General features: G+C 50.2%; 1 protein-coding gene across 2 annotated transcripts; it reads left to right on the top strand.

Annotated features, from left to right (window-relative positions):
- Positions 1 to 386: 386 nt before the first annotated feature.
- Positions 387 to 20521, top strand: CSF1R (colony stimulating factor 1 receptor). 2 transcript variants are annotated; one of them, XM_079320113.1, is made up of 21 exons: positions 387 to 1436; positions 5928 to 6173; positions 6925 to 7209; positions 7936 to 8072; positions 8690 to 8849; positions 9701 to 9890; positions 10876 to 10991; positions 11241 to 11361; positions 11727 to 11917; positions 12513 to 12625; positions 13992 to 14118; positions 14602 to 14706; positions 15032 to 15142; positions 15299 to 15461; positions 16000 to 16100; positions 16245 to 16363; positions 17097 to 17219; positions 17336 to 17447; positions 17744 to 17843; positions 18410 to 18515; positions 18984 to 20521. In XM_079320113.1, the coding sequence occupies exons 1-21, from the start codon at positions 1388 to 1390 to the stop codon at positions 19113 to 19115; spliced, it is 2907 nt and encodes a 968-aa protein (XP_079176239.1). In that variant the 5' UTR covers positions 387 to 1387; the 3' UTR covers positions 19116 to 20521. The 2 variants fall into 2 exon arrangements, with proteins under 2 accessions (XP_079176239.1, XP_079176240.1); XM_079320114.1 differs by having other exon boundaries at positions 442 to 1436; positions 16000 to 16104; positions 16252 to 16363; positions 18984 to 19261.
- The last annotated feature ends 113 nt before the right edge of the window (positions 20522 to 20634 follow it).

The following is a 20634-nucleotide window of genomic DNA, read 5'->3' as shown; positions in this document are numbered from 1 at the left end:
GTTCAACAGCCACCTCTGTGCAGATATTTTGGAGCAACTCTTCTCTTTCTGCCCGTGGTTTGTGGTGGTGTTCCTGTCCCCTCCCTGCTGCTGGGGCTGCAGCTGGGGCAGCTGGCAGAGCCCCTGGCTGGACCTTCCTCCCCTGTGCTTCCTTCCCAGCACTGTCAGGGGATGGCTGTCACTTCCCACCCCAGAGCTGCTGTGAGAGGTTATCCAGAGACAGAGCAGAGAGCAGGGGCACCCTGTGTGTGACAGATCTGCTCATCCTGATGACTTGGGTGTCCCTGGGAGGACTGGTTTATTCCAAGCCTTCCCTCACACCTGTTTTGGAAGACCCACGATGCAGTGGAGGGTTAACAGTGTCTGATTTATTAATTACTAACACTGCTAATTAGTTAAGTGTTTAATTACAGCCTCAAGGTACCTGCCAGGCTGTCAGTTACAGCACAGCTCAGGCAGCCTCCCCACCAGCAGGCAGGATGGCTGGGTGGGACAGCTCCAGGGGAGGAAGGGTCTGTGCTCCAGCCCTGCAGCTGCCTGGTGGTGACAGGGTCACTCTGAGCCCCAGGCTTGGAGGGACAGGGACAGGAAAGAGCAGGGTCCCCCCGTGTCCCCCAGCCCAGCCAGGAGGGGTCTGCATGCTGGACTCCATCACATCTCCCTGCCAGGGAGGGTGGTGAAGCTGGCAGGGGGCTTGGGGGTGATCCTGTGTGGCCACAGGACCCCTCTCTGCACCAGGGATCACCTTTCTCATTAGCACAAAACAGTTTGGCATCTTCACAGGGTTTCCCACCTGGGAGCTGCCCTGGGCTGAATTGCCTTTGTGGGCCTGTTGTGAGGGAGCCTGCCATGTCCTGTGAGGGTCCCAAAGCCAGCATGAGCCACTGAGCCTGAGGTGAAACTTGTCCTGAAATAAAATGGAATCCACTGCCTGCAAGTGTGGGGACACTTTGTGTCCCCGTGCAAGGTGGAGGTGTATAAATGTCCCTGGACGTTTGGAGTGGCAGAAGCCAGAGAATGTCAGGATTCTCCCAAACCCCAGCACGGTGCAGTGGCCCCTACCAGCCCTGGGGAGTGGTCTGGGGGTGAACTCAGACCTGAGGGGGACTCCCAATAACAGGGGGACCCTGCAGCAGGTCCCCACATGGCCCCACCTCTGCCGTGGGGCTTGTCACTAGTGACGTGACAAAACACAGCCCGATTTTTTTTACCCCCGTTTCAAAAACAAACAAAATAGGGAATTTGTTAACTTGTGGTCAGCTCAGAAAGGAGAAGCTCCCGGCGAGGGAGCGCTGGGAACGGTGCCCACGAGAACAGGCACCCTCTGCTCAGGAGGATCCTCCAGCAGCATTGGCTCCACGCTGGGGACACCACGGGCCCTGGGGACATGGGTCCTGCTCTCCTCCTGCTGCTCACCTCTGCAGGCTTCTGGCATGGTAAGTGCACTGGCTCCCAAAGCCCACCTCACTCCAGGGGAGTTTTGGGATGTGGTGAGAGTTCCCTGGTGTCTGGTGTGAGTTCCCTGGTGTCTGCTGCATCAATTATCAGCTGAGGGGGGTGGTGGATGTGTTGAAGCTGGACTAACACAGCTCCTGCAGGTGCAGGGTGAAGCTGGGCTCCCAGTCATGTGTCCCAAAGGGCTGCTGTGGTCCCTGTTCCTGGGGGCTGCTGCATGAAGGGGACACTGCTGTGAGCAGGTTCAAGGACCCTTGGCATGGGTAGCAGAATATCTGTGCTCTGTGGCACTGCAGGGAAGGGACACCAGGGCTGGAATTCAGTGTAGCAGCTTTGTGAGGGTCATCAGAGCTGGCTGCAATTAGAGAGGGAGGGCAGTGGTGGGAAAAGGGTGTGTTGCTGGTCTGTATTGGCTCGGGAGCCTGGCTTGCTCTTGGCTGCCCACAGCCCTGCCAAGGGAAGGCCAAGAGGATGGAGAGGTGCATGTGGCATAGGCAGGACCTTGGCTGTGGGGAGATAGGAAAGGGAAACTTCTCACTCTACAGGTGTGGACAGCAATTAAGGTGAAGGAATGGTTCATCCTGAGGGGAGCTCTTTCTAAAATAACACTTTTGCTCAAATGGGGAAGGAGTTGGAGATGTTTGGTCTGTAGGTGAAGGAGTTGGGAAAATCAGCTGCAATGGCACCTTCCAAAGCACCTCCTGCCCAGCTGGAGTGCCTGAGGATTGCTGGTTTCTGGTGGTGCTGGCACACACAACAAGGCTGTAGAGCCAGGATGTGATGGAAAAAGAACTCAGCCAGCCAAGAAAGGAAAGGTGAACACTCCTGTCTTTTGAGGCTGCAGTGATGGCCAAGAGGCGATAACCCACCAACCTCAAAAAAGAGTCACTAAGCCTGTTTTGAGGTTTACAACCAAAAAGGTGGAAATCAGCATTACTAAGCTTGCATTTTGAAGTGCTGGGAATCTCCCAGATCCTGTGTGGCACTCACTTTAATATTCCTTTTGAGCTTGGGGACACAGTGAGACTGGTGTGAAATCCTCTTTGCAAGGGGACAGCCTGTGGGGAAAGCATTTAGAATGTGACAGGTAGGCAGCAAATCCTTCTTGGGCCACTGCAGCACCTGTGTTTTCAGCCCAGGAAATTTGTATCCCTCTCACTTTTTTCATGTTGAGTGACATTTGCAACATGTAGAGCAGAATTTTCTAGGTCTGCTGTGGTGTGAACTGGGTTGTGAAGGCTGCAGGGTTTTTAATTTGTTGTGGTTTTTTATGATAATAGGGATTAGGCAACTCTGATATAGATCTGTGAGAGATCATAACAAAAGGTGTCAGGATGTCTCCAAAGGTTCCTTGAGCCAGTGCAGATCACCAGCTGTGACATCTTCATGAGATGTCTGTCATGTCAGGCTGTAGGACACACATTTTGTGAGTACCAGCACTGCTGGCCATTTGCAGCTCAAATCTGCACCATGCCAAGGCTCTACAAGGTAATAGCCTCCAGCTGGAGTCAGAGCCTGGCTTCCTTCTCCTGCCTCTGGGATTGCAAGTGCATCTTCTGTGAGTACCAGGGCTGATGTAATGTGATTGTTGTGATCTGGGCTCTTGCTGAGGAAGGGCAAGGGGCTCAGATCAAGCAGAGGAAATGTTTTAAACCAAATCATTTTGCATCTGTGTTCTTGGCCATCTTGAGATGTATCCCTGAGGGTTTTGTTTTCTTATTGTGGGTAATCTAAACCTCTGAGGAGGAAGCCCCAAGCAGAGCTGTGATGAGCACATTTTCTCCATCCTCAGACCCCAGGTGTAGGTGACTGTGGGGAAGGGGTCCTCAGAAATCAAACTGTCATTGAGGGTGGGACAAAGGGAGCTGTCTCAGGACCAGACCTTAGCCTAGTTACCCCCCAGGACTAACCCAAGATGCTGGTGGCTGGTTCTGTGGTGAGTATCCTGGGCACTTGTGCCATACCAGCCTTCACTTCTTCCTCACCAAACGCTCAGCAGAGCAAAGCAGTGTTTTGGCTGGCACAGGAGAGGCAGAGTCTGCAGCTGGAAGGAGAGGTCATGGTTACACAACCCCAGTGTGGTAAAACTCTGGCCAGCAGTTACTGGCAGTGCTGCGGAAGCTGCTGGAGCAGAAGAGAGACATCCTTGGGCTCTGTGCAAGATTGCACAGTGGTCAGCAGGGACAGAGCCTCCCCAGCAGCCCTGCTTCCCCATTCTGGAGAAGGGCCCACTGCTCTGACTCATCCCCAGCACACATGAAGGAGTGGGTGGCCTTCACCTCACCTTGTCCTGCATTTAGTGTGTCTTGTCTGCCCTCACTGCACCTGGGTGGTGCTTATATTGCTGGGGTGAGTCTCTAGTGACAGCCTGAAGGATTTTTCCTCATTCAGCACCTACCCAGAACCTTTTCTGACCACAGCATCTCAGCAGTACCTGTAAGCTGGTGGCAACAAAGATCCTCAGTGAGATGACTCCTGTTCATTTTGTTTTATTTCATTACACTTTTGCTGTGGTCAAACCAAGGGCAAGTGACAACATGGTCTTTCTCTGAAGTAGTTTGAATACAACTCTGAGTCAAAAGAGCTTGGCTGCCCATGAAATGGTGCAAAAACCCTGGTTGTGGATGGAGAGCCAAAGCAGAGAGGAGGTGAGGGAAAAGAATCCAGTAACAGAGAGTTAAAGCAACAAAAATATCAAGCCTCACTAGAAAGCACAGCTTATCAAGAAGGGAGGAATATTTTGCCTCAGATATGTGGAAAAATCTAGTTTTGTAAATTATTCTGGGATATGTTTTTCTCTCCTCTGGGCTTTTCCTCTTTCCACAGAAAGATAAAAAGCATTTTTAAAAAAGAAAAAAAAAAAAAAAAAAAAAAAAGAATGGGAAATAAAATGTCAAATATTCCATGCTCCAAAGATCCTTGTCCTCTGCTTCTCCCCACAGGAGAAGTGAGTTTAATCTAGGTCTTGTCTGAGCTTCCCCATGGCAGCTGTGTCATTGACACACACCAACAACACTCTCTGGGGTCTTAAGTCTCATATTCTCAACCTTTGTTGCATGGAGGGAGTCATCAGCCCAGGATGGTTTAAATGTGCTCTTTGGGCTCTGATGTGTGGGCCATGGATGGCACTGCCCTGAGCACAGCTGGAAGCCCAGGACACACAGTTATACCTTGGGATCATTTTCCTCCCTAGAGAGCTGTGATCAGGGGTGGATGAGGATGGGAATGTGCTTCTGCTCTCACAGGGACAGTGCCCATGGCAGGGGGATCACTGCCTGCAGAGCAGTGAATTGATAAATTGCACAGCTCCCTTTGTGCTCAGTATTATTTGAATGAGGATGTGTGTCCCTTTAAGGTTGGGTTAGTGACTGGGAAGGAAAGCAGAAGTGGGAGAATAGCCCTGGATAGGGGCTGGAAGGGGGTGCAGAGCCCCCAAGCACAGATAGCCATTTGCAATGTGTTTCCTGTCCTCTCTGAGGGTCTGGCGTGGGGTGACTCTTCCACTTCTTCCCCAACCCCGTGGCATTGATTCATTTTGCACTTCCCCCACCCTAAATATAGGTGGTGACTCAAAGAACTCGCTGACGGGGCAAAACAGGGAAAAAATATTTCCCTCTGACAGTAAGGCTGGAGTAGGACCCTGGTTCCCCTTTATTCAGCCAGCAGAGCAGGCATCTTCAAAGCAGGGATTCAACAGAGCTCCAGCTGGATGTGGTGCTGGTGTCTGCAGGACTGGTGTGTTGTGTGACCAACTGCAGCTATGGGCTTTTGTCAGCTGTTTAACTTTTCCATGCCTCAGTTTCCTCTGCCAAATAGGAGTAATAATGCTGTCTCATTTCATAGTGTTTTGTTAGTGTCTGTGAGGAGAATGCAGTGTGTGACTTCATGGCACACGTCAAAAATGTCCTTCAAAATCCAGTACCTGGCAACAAAAAGCCAGTCTTCCTAAATGATATGCACTGGCTTCCTGCTCTGCAGGAGCCTGGTCTGTTCCAGGTCTGTTCTAACTCAGCACCAATGCAACACAGAGCCCCATGCACCAAACTTGGCTTAAACTCCACCAAATGATGCTATGGGCTAGCCCAGTTCATAGAGCAACTCCAGCTCTGCCACAAAAGGAAAGCTACTGTAAGAAGAGCAAAAATCAACAGGAACAACTGTCAAGCTGGCATTTGCCCCAGTCAGCTCCAGATTATTGTTTTTCCTGTCTCAGTGCTCTAAATGTTCAAATTGCAGGGAAGAGGGAAGTGTGGAGGGTGGTGTTTCTTCTCTGAAATTCATTCCTTGGAGTACCAGGCCATATGGATCTGGTAGGGCAGAGAATGGGTGGAGTGATATGAGCTAAAAAGCCAGTCTGAATCCCAAGCTCAGCCTTTTCCTGATGCTGAGCTGCTCATTCTTAGCAGTGTGAATTCCAACAGAGACTCTGTAGGGATCATTTTTTGCATTCTCACTCTCTCTTTCCCTTGCAGGCTCAGCATCTCCAGTGATCAGCCCTGACCTCCCTGCCCTGGTTGTCAACACGGGTGATCCAGTTGTCTTGCACTGCTCAGGAGAGTCTGAAGTTGCATGGAATAGCAAAAAGAATACATTCAGTAACCACACCACCAGCACACTCAGCATTCCCAAGGCCACTTACAGGAATACAAGCACCTACAGCTGTGGTTATGTCAACAGCAGTGACAAGGGCATTGCAGCCATCCACCTGTTTGTGAGAGGTAACCCTGCTTCTAACCCTGCTTCTCCCTTCCCACATCCACTGGGAGAGCAGCCTCCTTCCAGGGAGCCACTGCACAGGAACTGGTGTGTGTGCTTGAGGAGCAGTGCAGGCTCCTGGTAGAGCCACAACTGTGAGTCTTAAAGCCCTGGGATAAAGCACAGAGCTACATCTCATGTATATATGGATCTCTCACTCCTTCTGCTGTGGCTTCCCTTTTTGAAAAAACAGGGGTGTAAGTCGGTTCAGTGTTGTAATCAGCAGTGAGATTTGCAAATCAGAGAACAGTGCTGCCAGTACCTCAGATAGGGGAGAGAGTCACAGGAATTAAATCCTCACAACACAACCTGAACCCCAAATATTCTTTTATCCCAGAAGAAGCTATGCTGTGGTAGCTCTACCACTTGACTTCACCCCACCCCTTGTACCAGAGGTGCTGCCTTGAGCAGTGAAGCTGGAGATCTCACAAGTAAAACCAGCCCCACAGTGAAAAGTTTAATTAGAGGTATGCATATTTTCAGCCTCTCTTCCCGTGGACATTTGTGAGCTGGTTGCTGTGATCCCCTCCAATGCCTTAGCTGGAGCTGGGTTGTCATGTGAGTGTTTGGAGCTGAGTCAGGCAGGCTGAGCAGGGCTGCCCCAGCCTCCAGCTCCCGCTGGGAAGCAGGGCTGGACACTTGCCTTTGCTGGAATGTGTTTCTCAGCTTCAGTGCACTCCTGACCCCTCTCACAAACCTCTCCTGTCCCTGCAGATCCCCACAATGTGTGGTACGTCCCCCAGTTCCGTGTCCAGGGAATCGAAGGTGGGAATGTTGATCTCCCCTGCCTCATCACAGCCCCTGAGTATGGATCCAGTGTGACTCTGATAAAGGATGATGCCTCTACTCTCCCACCTGGGACCAACTACTCATTCAGTGCTGAGAAAGGAGTAAGGCTGTACAACGTGCAAAGCAAGCATAAAGGATTTTACCGGTGCCAAGCACAGATAAATGGAAAAATAAAGAATTCATCAAGAATGAGGCTGATTATGGAAGAAGGTAAAGAACTGGGGTTGTTGCTGTCCTAAGGGCCACAAATAGCTAAGCTGGCCACAGTAGGTAGTTAAGGAAAAGCTTCTTGCCAGTGGCAGGAAAGATCTTCTGAACCTGCAGTTTCCAAAGGTTATTTAGTGGAGGCCAAATTCCATCAGCTTCTGGCAAATAGATTCCTTCAGATGGGTTTGCGTGGATTCAGCAGTCTTCAAATCTTTGCAGGCACTGTCACAGAACAGAGAAAAATGTCCACCAATTCCTACAATGTTCTGCAAGTCCTCAGGTCCTATACTCCACCTGGAACCATGGCAAAAGTTTCCCTTTCAACCCATAGTCCATAGTGCTGTGCTCTCTCCACCTGTGCTGCTTTCCACAGACGTGTGCTCAAAAGGGAGTGGTGGTCACTAGGGAAGGGGAAGGTGGGGGTAAAGAGGATGGAAAGGAGGAGGTAGGATCATAGAATAGAGTCATAGAATAGTTTAGGTTGGAAGAGACCTTGAAAATCATCTAGTTCCAAGCTCTCTGCCTCAGGCAGGGATGCTCCCTGCTAGACCAGGTTGTTCAGGCCCCCCCTAACCTGGCCTTGAACACTTCAGGATGGGGCACCCACAGCTTCTCTGGGCAGCCTGTGCCAGTGCCTCACCTCAAGGTGGCCATGTCCTGAGGAGTCTCCAGAGCCATGGACTCGCTGGCCAAGCTGACAGTGGGTGTTCCCTGCTTGCCTTTGTGCAGCCCTGGAGCAGCCCGTGTCGGTGGCCATGGACCCTGCAGAGCTCGTGCGGATCGTGGGCGAGCCCTTCCACCTCACCTGCACTGTGACTGCTCCCTCCCACAAGTACGACATCAGATGGGTGGCAGCAGCAAAGACAGTAAGTTGGGGTGGAAACTGGGGGACACAGCGTGGTAAGGACTGCCCAGATCCACAGCAAAACCTTGCACTGCCCAACCAAAGCAGCCATTCAAGCTCTAGAAATTTGAATATCATTTCTTTGGGATGACACAGGATTAAGAAACACCTCCCTATTGTCAGAATCGTGCTGCAAGAGAGGAGAGTGTGTTGTTTCAGCTGAGTTTATTGGACAGGAGTCACAGTACTTATTAAACCAACATTTCCCCTGCCAGGGCTTATAAAGCAGCAAACATTTTCACTACAGAGTTGTCCAAAGAAAAGATACATCTGAAGAAAAGGAATACATTTCACAGCCTCTATGATGCTGACTTCTAAATGCTAGATGTTTAGATGAGATGTGCTAGAAGTCCTTATTATAACTGGTGCCTTTATTTGGGAGATCAAACAACACACAAGGTATGTTTGGATCACACAATGTAAGGCCAAGTTGCAGTCAGAAGGTTGACAATAGCTACAGCCTAACTGCTGTGGAATACCTGCCCTGGGTTTAATACGTCTCTGGGTCTCCACACAGGTTGCTCTCAGGTGTATTGGCTCTGCCTTTCCAATGTGTGCTGCTTCCTCTCTGCCTGACAGGTCGTGACAACTAAAAAGCTCGACTTTAAAGATGGTAACTACTTGATCAATGACACCCTGTCCATTGCAGCTGTGACCATGGAGGACAGTGGGAAGTACATCTGTGTAGCTAACAATTCAGTAGGATTCAGGAATGCCTCAACAATGCTTCAGGTAGTAGGTGAGTTCTCCCCCAAAAACCTAGTAGGACTGAATCATATGTACCCTTGAGTATTTGCTGTTTCTGCTTCCATCCTCTTCCTAGATTTGTTGTTGAAAACATAATTCTCACTTGTGCCAGAGGGCTTACATCAGAGCTATGAAGCTGCTAGGAAGGGAACTGGTGTTCATATTTTGAGGGGCCAGAGGACATATTTTGGGTGCTGGATGAAAAATTGCAGTGCTCTTCTCAGTCTGTGTGCATTTATAAGCAGCTTTGAAACTGTAAAAAGGGAGTGGGGCAAGGTTGTGCTGGAAGACCAGGAAATGCTGGTTAGAAGGAAGGGTGAGCCACATGAGCAGAGTGTGGATCTTTGTCTCTTCCAGTCACAGATCCACACAAGAGGATTCAGGTCTATTACACACTTGTTTGTATCTTAAGATGGAAAATTCATCCTCACAGCTAGCAGGCTGGAGTTTGCTGATGATCCAAAGCTGCTGCATACCACAGCCCAGAAAGAATGCTCAGTCTGAGTTATTTCCTAGTGCAAAGCCAGGATTTTAGCTAAAGGGCCTGTCTTTAATAAACAATTAGGAGATACTGTTTTAGCCTCATACAGCATGTAAAACTTCTTTCTTCATGAGACTTCACTAAGATTTTCTAGCTCAGGCAGTGTAATCCAAGGTACCACGACAAAGAAGTAATTTAAGAGAACTCCTTTGGCAAAACACCTGTGCAGTGTTTCATTCCCTTCTGCAGTCTCCCAGCTGAGGCTGCTCTTTCCAATAGTGATCCATTTATGGAGCTGGTGTAAGGTTATTCCAGGTCTCTGGACATGCCTGCTGATGGTCATGCTCTCCTCCACCCTGCAGAGAAAGGTTATGTGCACCTGATCCCAGGACAAGCCACCAGCCAGGAGGTCACTCTGGGAGAGAGTGTGGAGCTGCAGGTCCACATTAAGGCTTACCCAAAACTTGTCAAGTGCTTCTGGGAACACACAAATCCCTTGAAGAACTCTAAACCCACCATATTCAAGGGTGAAACAATCTCTGGAAACAATTGGTAGGTGCTCTTTGTCTTCTGCACTGGCTATGGCATGTGTCCAAGAGAGCTGTCCTTGAGACAGGCAGGCCCTATTCTGCAGAAAACTCTGGTTTTAAAGAGGGGAAACTGTTCTGCTTTTTTTCTGTTTTCTCTTTTCAGTGTTATTAGCAAACCACAGTATGCTCAGATCAAGGAGGGCACCACCCTCCCTAAGTTGGCAGCCTTCTCTTTAGAAAGCCTCGTGGGAGGCAGTATCACGTTTGTGATCTGCTTGTTCCATTCTGCACTCTCCTTGCCAGAAGAAATTGCAGGAGTAGATGAATAGTACAAAAAGCTTGATTCCCTCACTGGTCCTTGGACCCATCCCCTGCTCTGAGGGTGAAAGAGTGTGCACTGAGAGGCACTGAGAGCCCCATGACAAGAGAAGTCACAGACATTGTTATGTGAATATGATCAAAGAGAGGGTACAGGTCTGCTCTTCCAAAGCCTACAGCCAGCTGAGTCCAAGGGGAGACTGAAAGAAAATCATTCAATTTCTTGGGGTTTGGGGAAATTCCCCTTTCCTTTTTTTAGAAACAAAAACAATCCACAAGAAGGACTGTGCCACTTGGTAAAAATTATGGCTTTAGGGTGAGCTCTTTCTTGCACTGTGGGCAGAGGGGAGTGAGCACTAGGGAGCACAACTTCATGGAGAAACCCATTCTGCCAAAGGCAGGAGAACCAGCATCCCCTGACCCTTGAATGCAATGATATAAATGTTAATTTACTTCTGAGAATTCACCCACCTGTAGCCTTCAGAAGTGCTGAAGTGCACTTGGTGGCAAAAGGTGTTTCCTCTAAGGAAAATCAGTCCCCCCCTGCTTCTCCTGAAGAACCACCTAGCAGGGTCCCTGATGGGCTGGGATTAAGAGCTGGAAGTGTTCACTGCTCCAGAGCACAGGAAGCAGCAGCATCTCACTGAGCAGGGCTCAGTGCTCTTCACAGTGTTTCTCTCTGTGAGCAGGTACAACAACACACTCTTCCTGAACCGCCTGAAGGAGGGAGAGGGAGGGTTCTACACATTTCATGCCTTCAACAATGTGACCAATGAATCACTTACCTTCAATATCTCTCTGAAATGTAAGTGCTTGTCCATTCTTTCACCCTGCTTTCCCAAGAGACTGCTTCCCAGTTGGAAAAAAAAAAAAACCCAACCCCTGCTGCTTCCAGCTCAGCACCCACAGGACACCAGACCCAGCCCAAACCTGCCTGTGTGTTGCACAAGGGTTCCTTCTATTTTATTGTTGCATACATGGAAAGGAAACCAGAGCATGGGGGTGTCTTCTTCCCTGGTCACAGCATTCACTGTTTATGTGACTTCCCCAACAGCTTCTCCAAGGGTGTGCAAAATCAAGGTGCCAGCTGATGACTCTGGCACCCTCCAGTGCGTGGCCATCGGGTACCCAGCGCCGCGCATCGAGTGGTACCAGTGCCCCGTCCACACTGACAGGTGAGAGCATCCCTGGGCTGCACTCAGGGGGCTGGGCACCCCCAGGCTGTGCCCAGAGAGCTGGGCACCCCCAGGCTGCAGTCAGAGGGCTGGGCACCCCCAGGCTGTGCCCGGAGAGCTGGGCACCTCCAGGCTGCAGTCAGGGGGCTGGGCACCCCCAGGCTGTGCCCGGAGAGCTGGGCAACCCCAGGCTGTGCCTGGAGAGCTGGGCACCTCCAGGCTGCAGTCAGAGGGCTGGGCACCCCCAGGCTGTGCTTGGGAGCACAAATTCCTGTCTCCTCTCTAGTCTGACACCAGCCCCCACTCAGCTGTAAGCTGCTGTGCTGCAGAGGAGCACTCACTGTGTCCTCTTGCCATCCCTGCAGGTACAGTGAGGACTACAGATTGATAAGGAATGACTCCAGACCCCAGGTGGTGAATGTGTTGCCCTTGCAAGAGGTGGAGGTGGAGAGCATCATCCCCTTGGAGGAGCTGGGTGACAATTTCACCTTCTGCTGCGTGGCCATTAACGGGGAAGGGAACGCCTCTGACATGTTTCACTCACTCACCATCACCAGTAAGATACAAACCATCAGCTTGGCAGGGTGGGGGAGAATCTGAGGGCTTTGAGACTGCATCCTTTATGTATATCCCCACTGTCTTGCAAGAGAGGTGAAACAGATTCCACAAGCCCTTTATCCTCACAGGTGTGAGGCTTTGATGTTTACCAGTCCTAAGAGCCATGTGGGAATTTTTGGCTGGGTTATAGCCTGGAGCCAAAGGCTGAGCCACACTATGAGCACCTTTTAACTGTAGGACTCAGCTCCAGGGCACGGTGCATCCAGCAGTTCCTCAGCCCATGAGAATACAGGGGCTGCATCTTTTGTTAGGGCTGTTCTTGCTGCACAGGTCTTGGTCCCCAAGTCAGTCTGACCTGCACCTGGTGCTGTTTGTGTGGAAATACGGGGGCATGAGGAGAACCATTGCTACCTAGAGTTTGGCATCAGGACCTTTCCTCAGCTCCCAGCAGCTCCCCAAAGGGTGAACTGAGGGCAGTGCTGGAGTGTGTGTCATACAGAGGAATCCAGAGTGAATACCTGGGCAAAATGCTCCCAGAGTTGGGGTAGAAATAAGAGTGTTTACTCATTCTCCTGTTTTTTCCTCTCTTCCAGGTAGTGTCATGGCCCTTCCAAACAAGCTCTTCAACCCTGTTCTCTCCACCTGCACAGGTGCATTGGTGCTGCTGCTCCTCCTACTCCTCTTCCTGCTCTACAAGTACAACCAGGTCAGATTCCCTGCTGCAGGGCGAGGGCTGCAAGGGCAGCCCAGCCTCAGAGGCCACACAGCCTCTGCTGGCAGCCAGGACAGGGACCATTCAGCTTGGAGATACCAGGCAAACTGCCTCCTTCACCTCTCCTGCCTCCCAGCTTCCCCTCAAAGCCCATGCACCCAACCCAGTGCATTAATTCCTCCCCTGCCCTGGTCCTTCAGTCTTGTACCCCACAGGTCAGAGTGGTTATTGTTTGGTGTCACTCTGTGCTGTTAGTTGCAGCTGGCTTTGCTCATGGACTGAATTAAGGGAGGAAAAAAAAAAAGTGGTTTGCAGTTTGCATCTACTTCTTATTCTGCTCACTGCTTTATAAAAAACTGTTTTTTATGGAGAAACAGGATGATGTTAGAAGAAGTTTGTTTCCAGGAAGACTTGGTCACTATTTTTATATACGAACTTGCCCCATTTTTTCTGCAATTCATTCCAGCATTTGGATTCTTTCTCTGTTTTTTCCACAAACTGAACCAATCAGCCACCTCTGCTTCACCAGTGGGTGAAAATCTCCTGGTTTTCATCTCTCCTTTTGGCACCCTTCCTTTGACAGCCTATCAAGGCTGAAGATTCTGCAGCAAAGTTCTGGTGCTGGGTGTCAGAAGATCCATCAAAGCCCTCTCTGAAACAAGCACCTACAGCTTAGCAGGCAGAGCTGCCTTTGGACAGTGGTGCAGAGACAGAGAGAGATGAATGTGTAAGCACATATCTGAAATGAACAGCTTTGTGGAAGGGCTTGCAAGCCCAAGAGAAGCAGGACATGTCTATAAATAGTGTGGTTACCTATCTCAGACAAGTACCAGTCTTCTCTTCTCAAGGACTCCAGCACTGCTTCTCTGCCTTTCCTGGTTACTTCTGCCATGACATTCTTGGAAAAGAGAAATGCTTACTTCTCTTTCTCCTTTTTTATTTTACCTCTGTAAGGGAAGTGTGGCTGGGCCAGCTCCACTGTTCTGCTGTGCTCAGCAGCCAGGGGTCCAGGGAAGGAGACACAGTGGGGACATCTCCCTGCAGCAGCAGCTGGGCACTGTCAGCCACTGCTCTGGTGGGACATGCTGGGTCTCCCAGCTCTGCCATCCCAAATGATGGCAACAGGCTGCTTCCAGGGGCATGAGAGCTCCCCTCAGCCACAGGTGATGACCTGGGGAGACTTCATAACTGCAAAGAGTCCAGACAAGCCTCTCTCACTCAGCCCAGGTTCCAAAGATATTTGATGGGCTGTAATTTGCATCTTCCCTCTGCACCTGCAGAGTGAGCCTGAGTGGATGCTGGGGCTGGGGGACCCTCCCAGTTTGGGAAACACTGAGTAACTGGAGTGTCTTCCTGACAGAAACCCAAGTACCAGGTGCGGTGGAAGATCATTGAGGCCTGTGAAGGGAATAATTACATCTTCATCGACCCCACTCAGCTGCCATACAATGAAAAATGGGAGTTTCCAAGGAACAACCTCCAGTTTGGTAAGAAACCTTCCCTGCTGCTTGCCTGGTGGCATGAAGCTCATCACAGAGCTGAAATGCTTCAAGAGTCAGAGCCAAAGCTCTGGGTGATATCCAGAGCTGCATCCAGACATTCCAGCAGCATCCTTAACCAGGTCTTGCTGCCCTCTTCCACACAGGGTGAGAAGTGGTAGGGTGCAGCCTGCCTCCCTCCCCCTTAGCTCCAAGGAAGGCTGCAGAGGTCATGTCCCTCCTCTGCATGTGGGGTCATTCCTAAGGCACAGGGTTGGTGAGGCAAAGTTTGGAGATGGTTTCACATCATCTTTGCTCACAGTAGAGTTCCTCACAGATGTCTGCCAGCTCCTGACTAAGGGATGTGTCATCTTGTGTGAGCCCAGCAGGAATCCCCATCCACCAGACATCCTCCTCAAGGCTGTGTGCAGGACAGCCTCTCAATCTTTCTCTATAAAATGTTTTACAAGTACTCTTTTTTTCTCTCTGCAGGAAAAACCCTTGGAGCGGGAGCCTTTGGAAAAGTGGTAGAAGCCACAGCTTTTGGGCTGGGCAAAGAAGATTCAGTGCTCAAAGTGGCTGTGAAGATGCTAAAGTGTGAGCACAGAGCAACTTGCAAGGGCTGAAATCCTCCAGGCTCCTCTGGGCAGGATGTAGTGTGTGCTCACCACATGTTGGTGCTCACAGGCTGCAACAGCTACTTTTGAAAGTTGTTCCTGTGCCAAGTACCAGATGCTGGAATCACACTACTGCCTTTTTTTGTGGACAGGGGAGGCCAGAGGCACAGTTAGAGGACACAGTTTTCACTCTGTGTCTCCTCCTTTTGTTCCATAACTCTGTCAACACCTCTTTCTGTCCTGTCCCTTAATGTCCCCCTTGTACCTCCCTCCCTCCTTCACACAGTCCTTCTCTCACCCCACAGCATCAGCAGACACGGATGAGCAGGAGGCTCTCATGTCTGAGCTGAAGATCATGAGTCACTTGGGGCACCACCAGAACATTGTGAACCTGCTGGGAGCATGTACCTGTGGAGGTAGGATCCCCATCCCTGCTGCCCCCCAGACAGAGCCCCTGCTCTGGGGCACAGCTGATGAGCTCTGTGGGTTCTGCTGCCCTCCCAGGGAACACAATCCTCAGCACAGGTCACAGTAACATCATTCCTTAATGAACCTTCCTGCTGCTCTCCCAGGGCCAATCCTTGTCATCACTGAGTACTGTCGCTATGGAGATCTGCTGAATTTCCTCAGGAAGAAGACTGAATCCATAATTATCCAGGATTCTGCCCTGGACACATCTTTAGACAGTGCTGCTGACTACAAAAACATTGAGCTAGAGAAAAAATACATCCGCAGGTAGGAGCAGAGCTGGGGTGGCTGCAGGGCTGAGCAGTGCAGGGCTGGGTGCTCACTGAGAGAAGTGTAAGAGCACTGTGCTGGGAGAGATCAAGATCAAAGGTCTGGCAGGATACTAGAATGTAAAAGCCACTGGGGTTGCATGTGTTTAGATCTGGTTATAGTTCTGAATTTTTCAAAGACTCTGGCAGCAGACACTGAATATCCCACAATAAATCTGGGTTTCAGCCCTGTCTGTCCTTCCACAATTCAGAAACAAAACTGTTTGGATTCCTGCACTATTGGGCACAGGATTTGGTAGGATGAAGCTGACTGCTCCCCATCAGCCAAGAGCTTAAAAAAGAGGAGCAGTACTTGGAGCCCGATAACACAGAGGGCCCAGGTCCTCTTTCTGAATCAGCTTCAAGTTTGCCCTTGAGCCCCTATCTAAGTCACCTTCTGCAGGCAGGCATGTGGTTTCTCCTCTTGGTGTCTATGGAGCAGGGCAGAAGGAACTGCTGGAGGGTTCTAACACCCCTCTCTGCTGCTTCTCACACAGTGACAGTGGCTTCTCAAGCCAGGGTTTGGAAACATATGTTGAAATGAGGCCTGTGTCGTCATCATCATCCTCAGCAGCATCAGATTCTGCGCAAGCCAGGGGTGAGTCAAAGGCTCATTTCTGTGATTTCATGATTTCTTTCTCTTGGCCATCCTGTCTGGTTTAGCTCTGGGAACCACAACACGTCACAGTTTGCATTTCTCACCAGCTTTGCAGCGAATCTAAATCTCTGCTTTGAATTTCAGGGAGAAGCTTGGAGGAAGAAGATGAAGCCAGGGAGGATCTCCGTCCCCTCAACCTCTCTGACCTGCTGCAGTTCTCCAGCCAGGTGGCCCAGGGCATGGCATTCCTGGCATCAAAGAATGTGAGTGCCAAGAGAACCACTGTCCCCAGCACACCATGTGGGAAACACCAGCCCAGCCAAGCAGCAGCCACCCATCCTGGCTGCAGAAGCCTTGGGATGTCTTTGGATGGGGTAGCCAAGCTGAAGCAAGCTGCTGCTGGAAATGGGTCTCTGCTCTGTCTGGATTCAGACAGGCTGGCTCTGGTGTCTGGTGTTCCCTGCAGAGCCCGGGTCTCCCACGCCATCATGGGAGGGCAGTGTTACAGGGGGAGCCTAGGGCTGTACATCATGCTGCTCTCAACATTTTCTCCCCTGTTTTTCCATGAGATCAGGAACTTTGTTGTGAAGCTTTCTTGCTTTGGCAGCACCCATGCTACCTCAGGGACAAGGAACTGAAAGTGGCTGTCGAGCTGACTGCCAGAGCTGGCCCAGAGTGTCACCCTGGGGTTGTTCCAAAGATGAGGACATGGTGTCAACAGCCCCTGATTCTGAGCCTCCCCCTATAGGGAAGATGACAGACCCATGAGTGATTTAAGAACAGTGCATGGAATGTCATGGTGTCTTAACATTGCAAATTGAGTGCTTGAAAGTGAGCTAGAAACATGTAATTTGTACATGACATGGTGCCTCAGACAGAGGCTCTTCAAAAAGTACATATTTCCCTTGCCCCTACAAGTGTTGTTTTGATGGCAGGAATTTTTTAGGACTGCTGGGGGCCAGTGAGTGGGTCTCAGTGGTGGTGTCTTCTCCCCAGTGCATCCACCGTGACTTAGCAGCCAGGAATGTGCTCATATCAGACGGACGGGTAGCCAAGATCTGCGACTTTGGCCTGGCCCGGGACATCATGAATGACTCCAATTATGTTGTGAAAGGCAATGTAAGTAATAAAAATGGGCCTGAGAGAAGGTACAAGGGTAGGAGGGGCTGTAAGGACAGGCAGGGTGTAGCAGAAGTTGCCAGCTTGTCCCAGTGTGCAGGACTCTGCTCTTCCAGGCCCGCCTGCCCGTGAAGTGGATGGCCCCAGAGAGCATCTTTGACTGCATTTACACAGTGCAGAGTGATGTGTGGTCCTACGGCATCCTGCTCTGGGAGATCTTCTCCCTTGGTAAGAAAGAAGCAGCTTGCAAACCTCTCTTGTTTTCTGTGGCTCACTGCTACCCTCATGCAGAAAAATTTCCGAGAAAGGAGGGAAGTCGACAAAAATCTGTTTATCAGGGCTGTGAAACACTGTGTTATGTTTCCAGAGGGACCATTCAAAACAAAGAATCCCACACCATTTTCTCTGACTCTGACCTCCCTGGGTAGCACTGGCTCAGGCCAGGCTCCAGGCTGCCCTTTCCCACCCCTGGAGTGCTGGATACTCTGGTCTGAGAGCCCTCTCTGCTCCTTTTACTGTCACAGGGAAGAGCCCCTATCCTGGCATGGTGGTGAACAGCAAGTTCTACAGCATGGTGAAGCAGGGATACCAGATGGCCAGGCCTGACTTCGCTCCCTTGGAAATGTGAGTGGATGCACTGAGCTTCACACAGCAGTGAGAGGGGGGCTGGAGCTGCCTCTTGGCAGCAGGCAGGGACATGGCACATGGTCCACAGCTCTGCCTTCTGCTCCCAGGTAGCTGCCTTGAGGTTAAGGATGGATCCTACCAGGCTGCTGTTTGCTCCTGTAGGAAAACAAGGCCTGGGGCAGTCTATCTCCTGTTTAGGGACAGGAGGATGAGAACACTCACATTACATGTCTACATTCCTGAACTTGATGCGGTTTTCTTCTTTTTGTAGTTAGCTTCTTTTGACTCTATGCTTATGAGAAGACAAGCCTGAGTAGGCTAAAGGAGGGTAATAAGTGTGAAAGCCTGAAGTCTTAGTGGCATAAAGCTTCTTGATTAGTTTGCTCCATTCGCTCCAGTGCCCACCATTCCCTGGAGCACTGCACTCACCATGGGTTTTTTGGAAGAACACAAGGGACTGCTCAGTACTGTGTCTGACATACAGAGAGCTGCAGGGAAGAGCCTGGGGCTGCAGACCCTCCAGCAGCACCATGTAACCTCCCTGTCCCTGTCTGGCCCTGCAGGTACAGGATCATGCAGGCATGCTGGAGCCTGGAGCCCACACAGAGACCCACCTTTGACCAGATTGTCTGCTTCATCCAGAAAGAGCTGGAAGTGCATAAGGAGCAGGTGAGGACCTCTGGAGAGAGGGGGGGGGTTGTCTTTCCCCCTGCATGAGCACAGCTTTTGGACACATTTCTGTGATAACCCTTACCATAAGCTGATGGGAGCAGTGTAGTGCTGGCAGAAGTGCAGATAGGCACCCAGCTGAAGGGTTAAGTCATTCCCCACCATGGCCAAAGAGGGCTGGATAAGGAAGCACAGCTTCTTGACAGAAACCTCTCTGTGACAGGCAGTCATACACTACCAGCACAGCACCCTGCCCCATTCCCCTGGGCTTGCTGTGCATTCTCTCAGGACTAGCTATCCACAAATACCACCCTGCCTGTTAGTAATGCCCTGTGGGCACAACAAAGGGTGGTAACGTGGCATGAGCACATCCCCAGCTGCTCACCCACACGGGAACAGGTGTCACACACAATCAATGGGACCAAAACACACTTGGGGTGTTGTGTTTCTCCCTTCTTTTCTTTCAAGGACTACACCAACCTCCCCTCTGGTGCTGAGGAAGACAGTGGCTGTGACACCTCGGGCTGCTGCGAGGAGTCCTGCGAGCAAGAGGAGAGTGGGCAACCCCTCCTCAAGGGCAACAACTACCAGTTCTGTTAGGTGGGACCTTCACCCTGGGGTTGATCCTTGTCCTGGCTCCACAGAGCTCACCCTAGGACACAGACACCTTCTGCTTTGGCCTTCTCTGTGCTTTCTGAAGTGTGTTATGGACTCTCACCAAAAGGAGAGCAAAGGAGTCACCGTGGGGTCCCTGGAGTCTCTTCTCACACAGAGCATAGAGCTGTTAGGATGGTAACAGGCTCCACCTCTACAAGGTACACAGAAGTCCCCATCACCTGCCTCCCCATGCCCCAGAGAAGGCTGTGGGAGTTTGGGTTTTGTAGTTTTTTTAAAAAAAAACTAGGTCAGAGGCAAGCAAGACTTTTTCAAGTCTCATTCACATTACTGAACCCTTGTGTTTTATAAGCACATCTTGAAATATGTCTTGGCACTGGAACTGCTCCACACACCCTCTTGACTGTCCTGCTCTCTTCCTTTTGTCAGTCTGACACTGCAAATTGCAGTGTGTTTAGATATAGATATAGATAGAGCTTCTATAGCATTAAATATGCATTAACCCCTACACTTCCTCATGCAATCCACCTCTCTGCAGCTGATGCTTCTTCAGGGAGTGTTAGGGTAAAGTGAGCCACAGAGCCAACCTCAGGGTTATGTGAACTTGTACCTCACTAACAGGTTCTCAGGTAAAACACAGCAAAAAAAATGCTTTTCCATGAGAGCACTGAACACAACCCAAATCCAGGAAAGAATGGCAGCTTAAAGAGGTCTAGAAATTACCAATATTACACATATCATATGAACTTCTGAGTTACTGAGCATGTAGCAATCACTGCCTTTGTCATTACTACAGACTTGTACTAAATTTCCTAAATGTACTTTTAATAGTGCAACTGAGGTGATTTTTTTCATAAGCTAGGGCCTAATGCCCTTCAACCTATCTCTCAGCTAGCTCTTGCTCAGGGTTATACTGCCCCAGCCACCCAGTCCTGTGTACATACCAGAAAGAGCTAAAGAACCTTCTTAGCTTCACCTGACTGGTGGGTAAAGGATCTCTATTCCAGGTACAGGCAAACTACAACTGACAGGGCTCAGGCAAACTACAACTGCACTGCAGGTGGCCTTTGTCACACTGAGCAATTTCATTGTGGGCCTTTTCTGATTCTGTTAAACCCAGTTTTATGCTAACACCAAGTGATTCATTACTCCTTACTAAGTGAAAAGCTAATGTAACTATCTGTCAGCATTATAAAAAATAAAATAAGATGTTTAACAAAATGAGTCTCTTCTAGGGCTCTAAGGACTGTTCTCAGAGGGGAACAGCTCAGAGTATGGGTGATGCACTGGTCTACCCACTCACCCTGTAACTCTGTTCCTCAGTACCAGTTCTCAAAACCACTCATTCTTGTGTAACACAAAAACTTATTAAAAGCAATGTTTGAAAGGTCTGAAGTAGTCCCTGTGCATGGATATAATGGAATGTAATTTTAATTGTGATGATGGGGCACCTGACAAGCCACCATGTGGCACGTGGCAGCAGTCTCTGGGGCAAGTGCAATGC

This window comes from Erithacus rubecula (assembly GCF_903797595.1).
Source record: "Erithacus rubecula genome assembly, chromosome: 16".
NCBI classification, from domain to species: domain Eukaryota; kingdom Metazoa; phylum Chordata; class Aves; order Passeriformes; family Muscicapidae; genus Erithacus; species Erithacus rubecula.
The sequence above is the reverse complement of the archived record's forward strand: the minus strand, read 5'-3'. Positions and strand labels throughout refer to the sequence as shown.

What these genes read in the sequence shown, in the direction of transcription:
- CSF1R (XM_079320113.1), top strand. Translation starts at nt 1,388, where the DNA reads ATGGGTCCTGCTCTCCTCCTGCTGCTCACCTCTGCAGGCTTCTGGCAT. An exon ending in CATCCACCTGTTTGTGAGAG is followed by an intron (nt 6,174 to 6,924) that starts GTAACCCTGCTT and finishes CTGTCCCTGCAG; the next exon opens with ATCCCCACAATGTGTGGTAC. An exon ending in GGGAGCATGTACCTGTGGAG is followed by an intron (nt 15,143 to 15,298) that starts GTAGGATCCCCA and finishes CTGCTCTCCCAG; the next exon opens with GGCCAATCCTTGTCATCACT.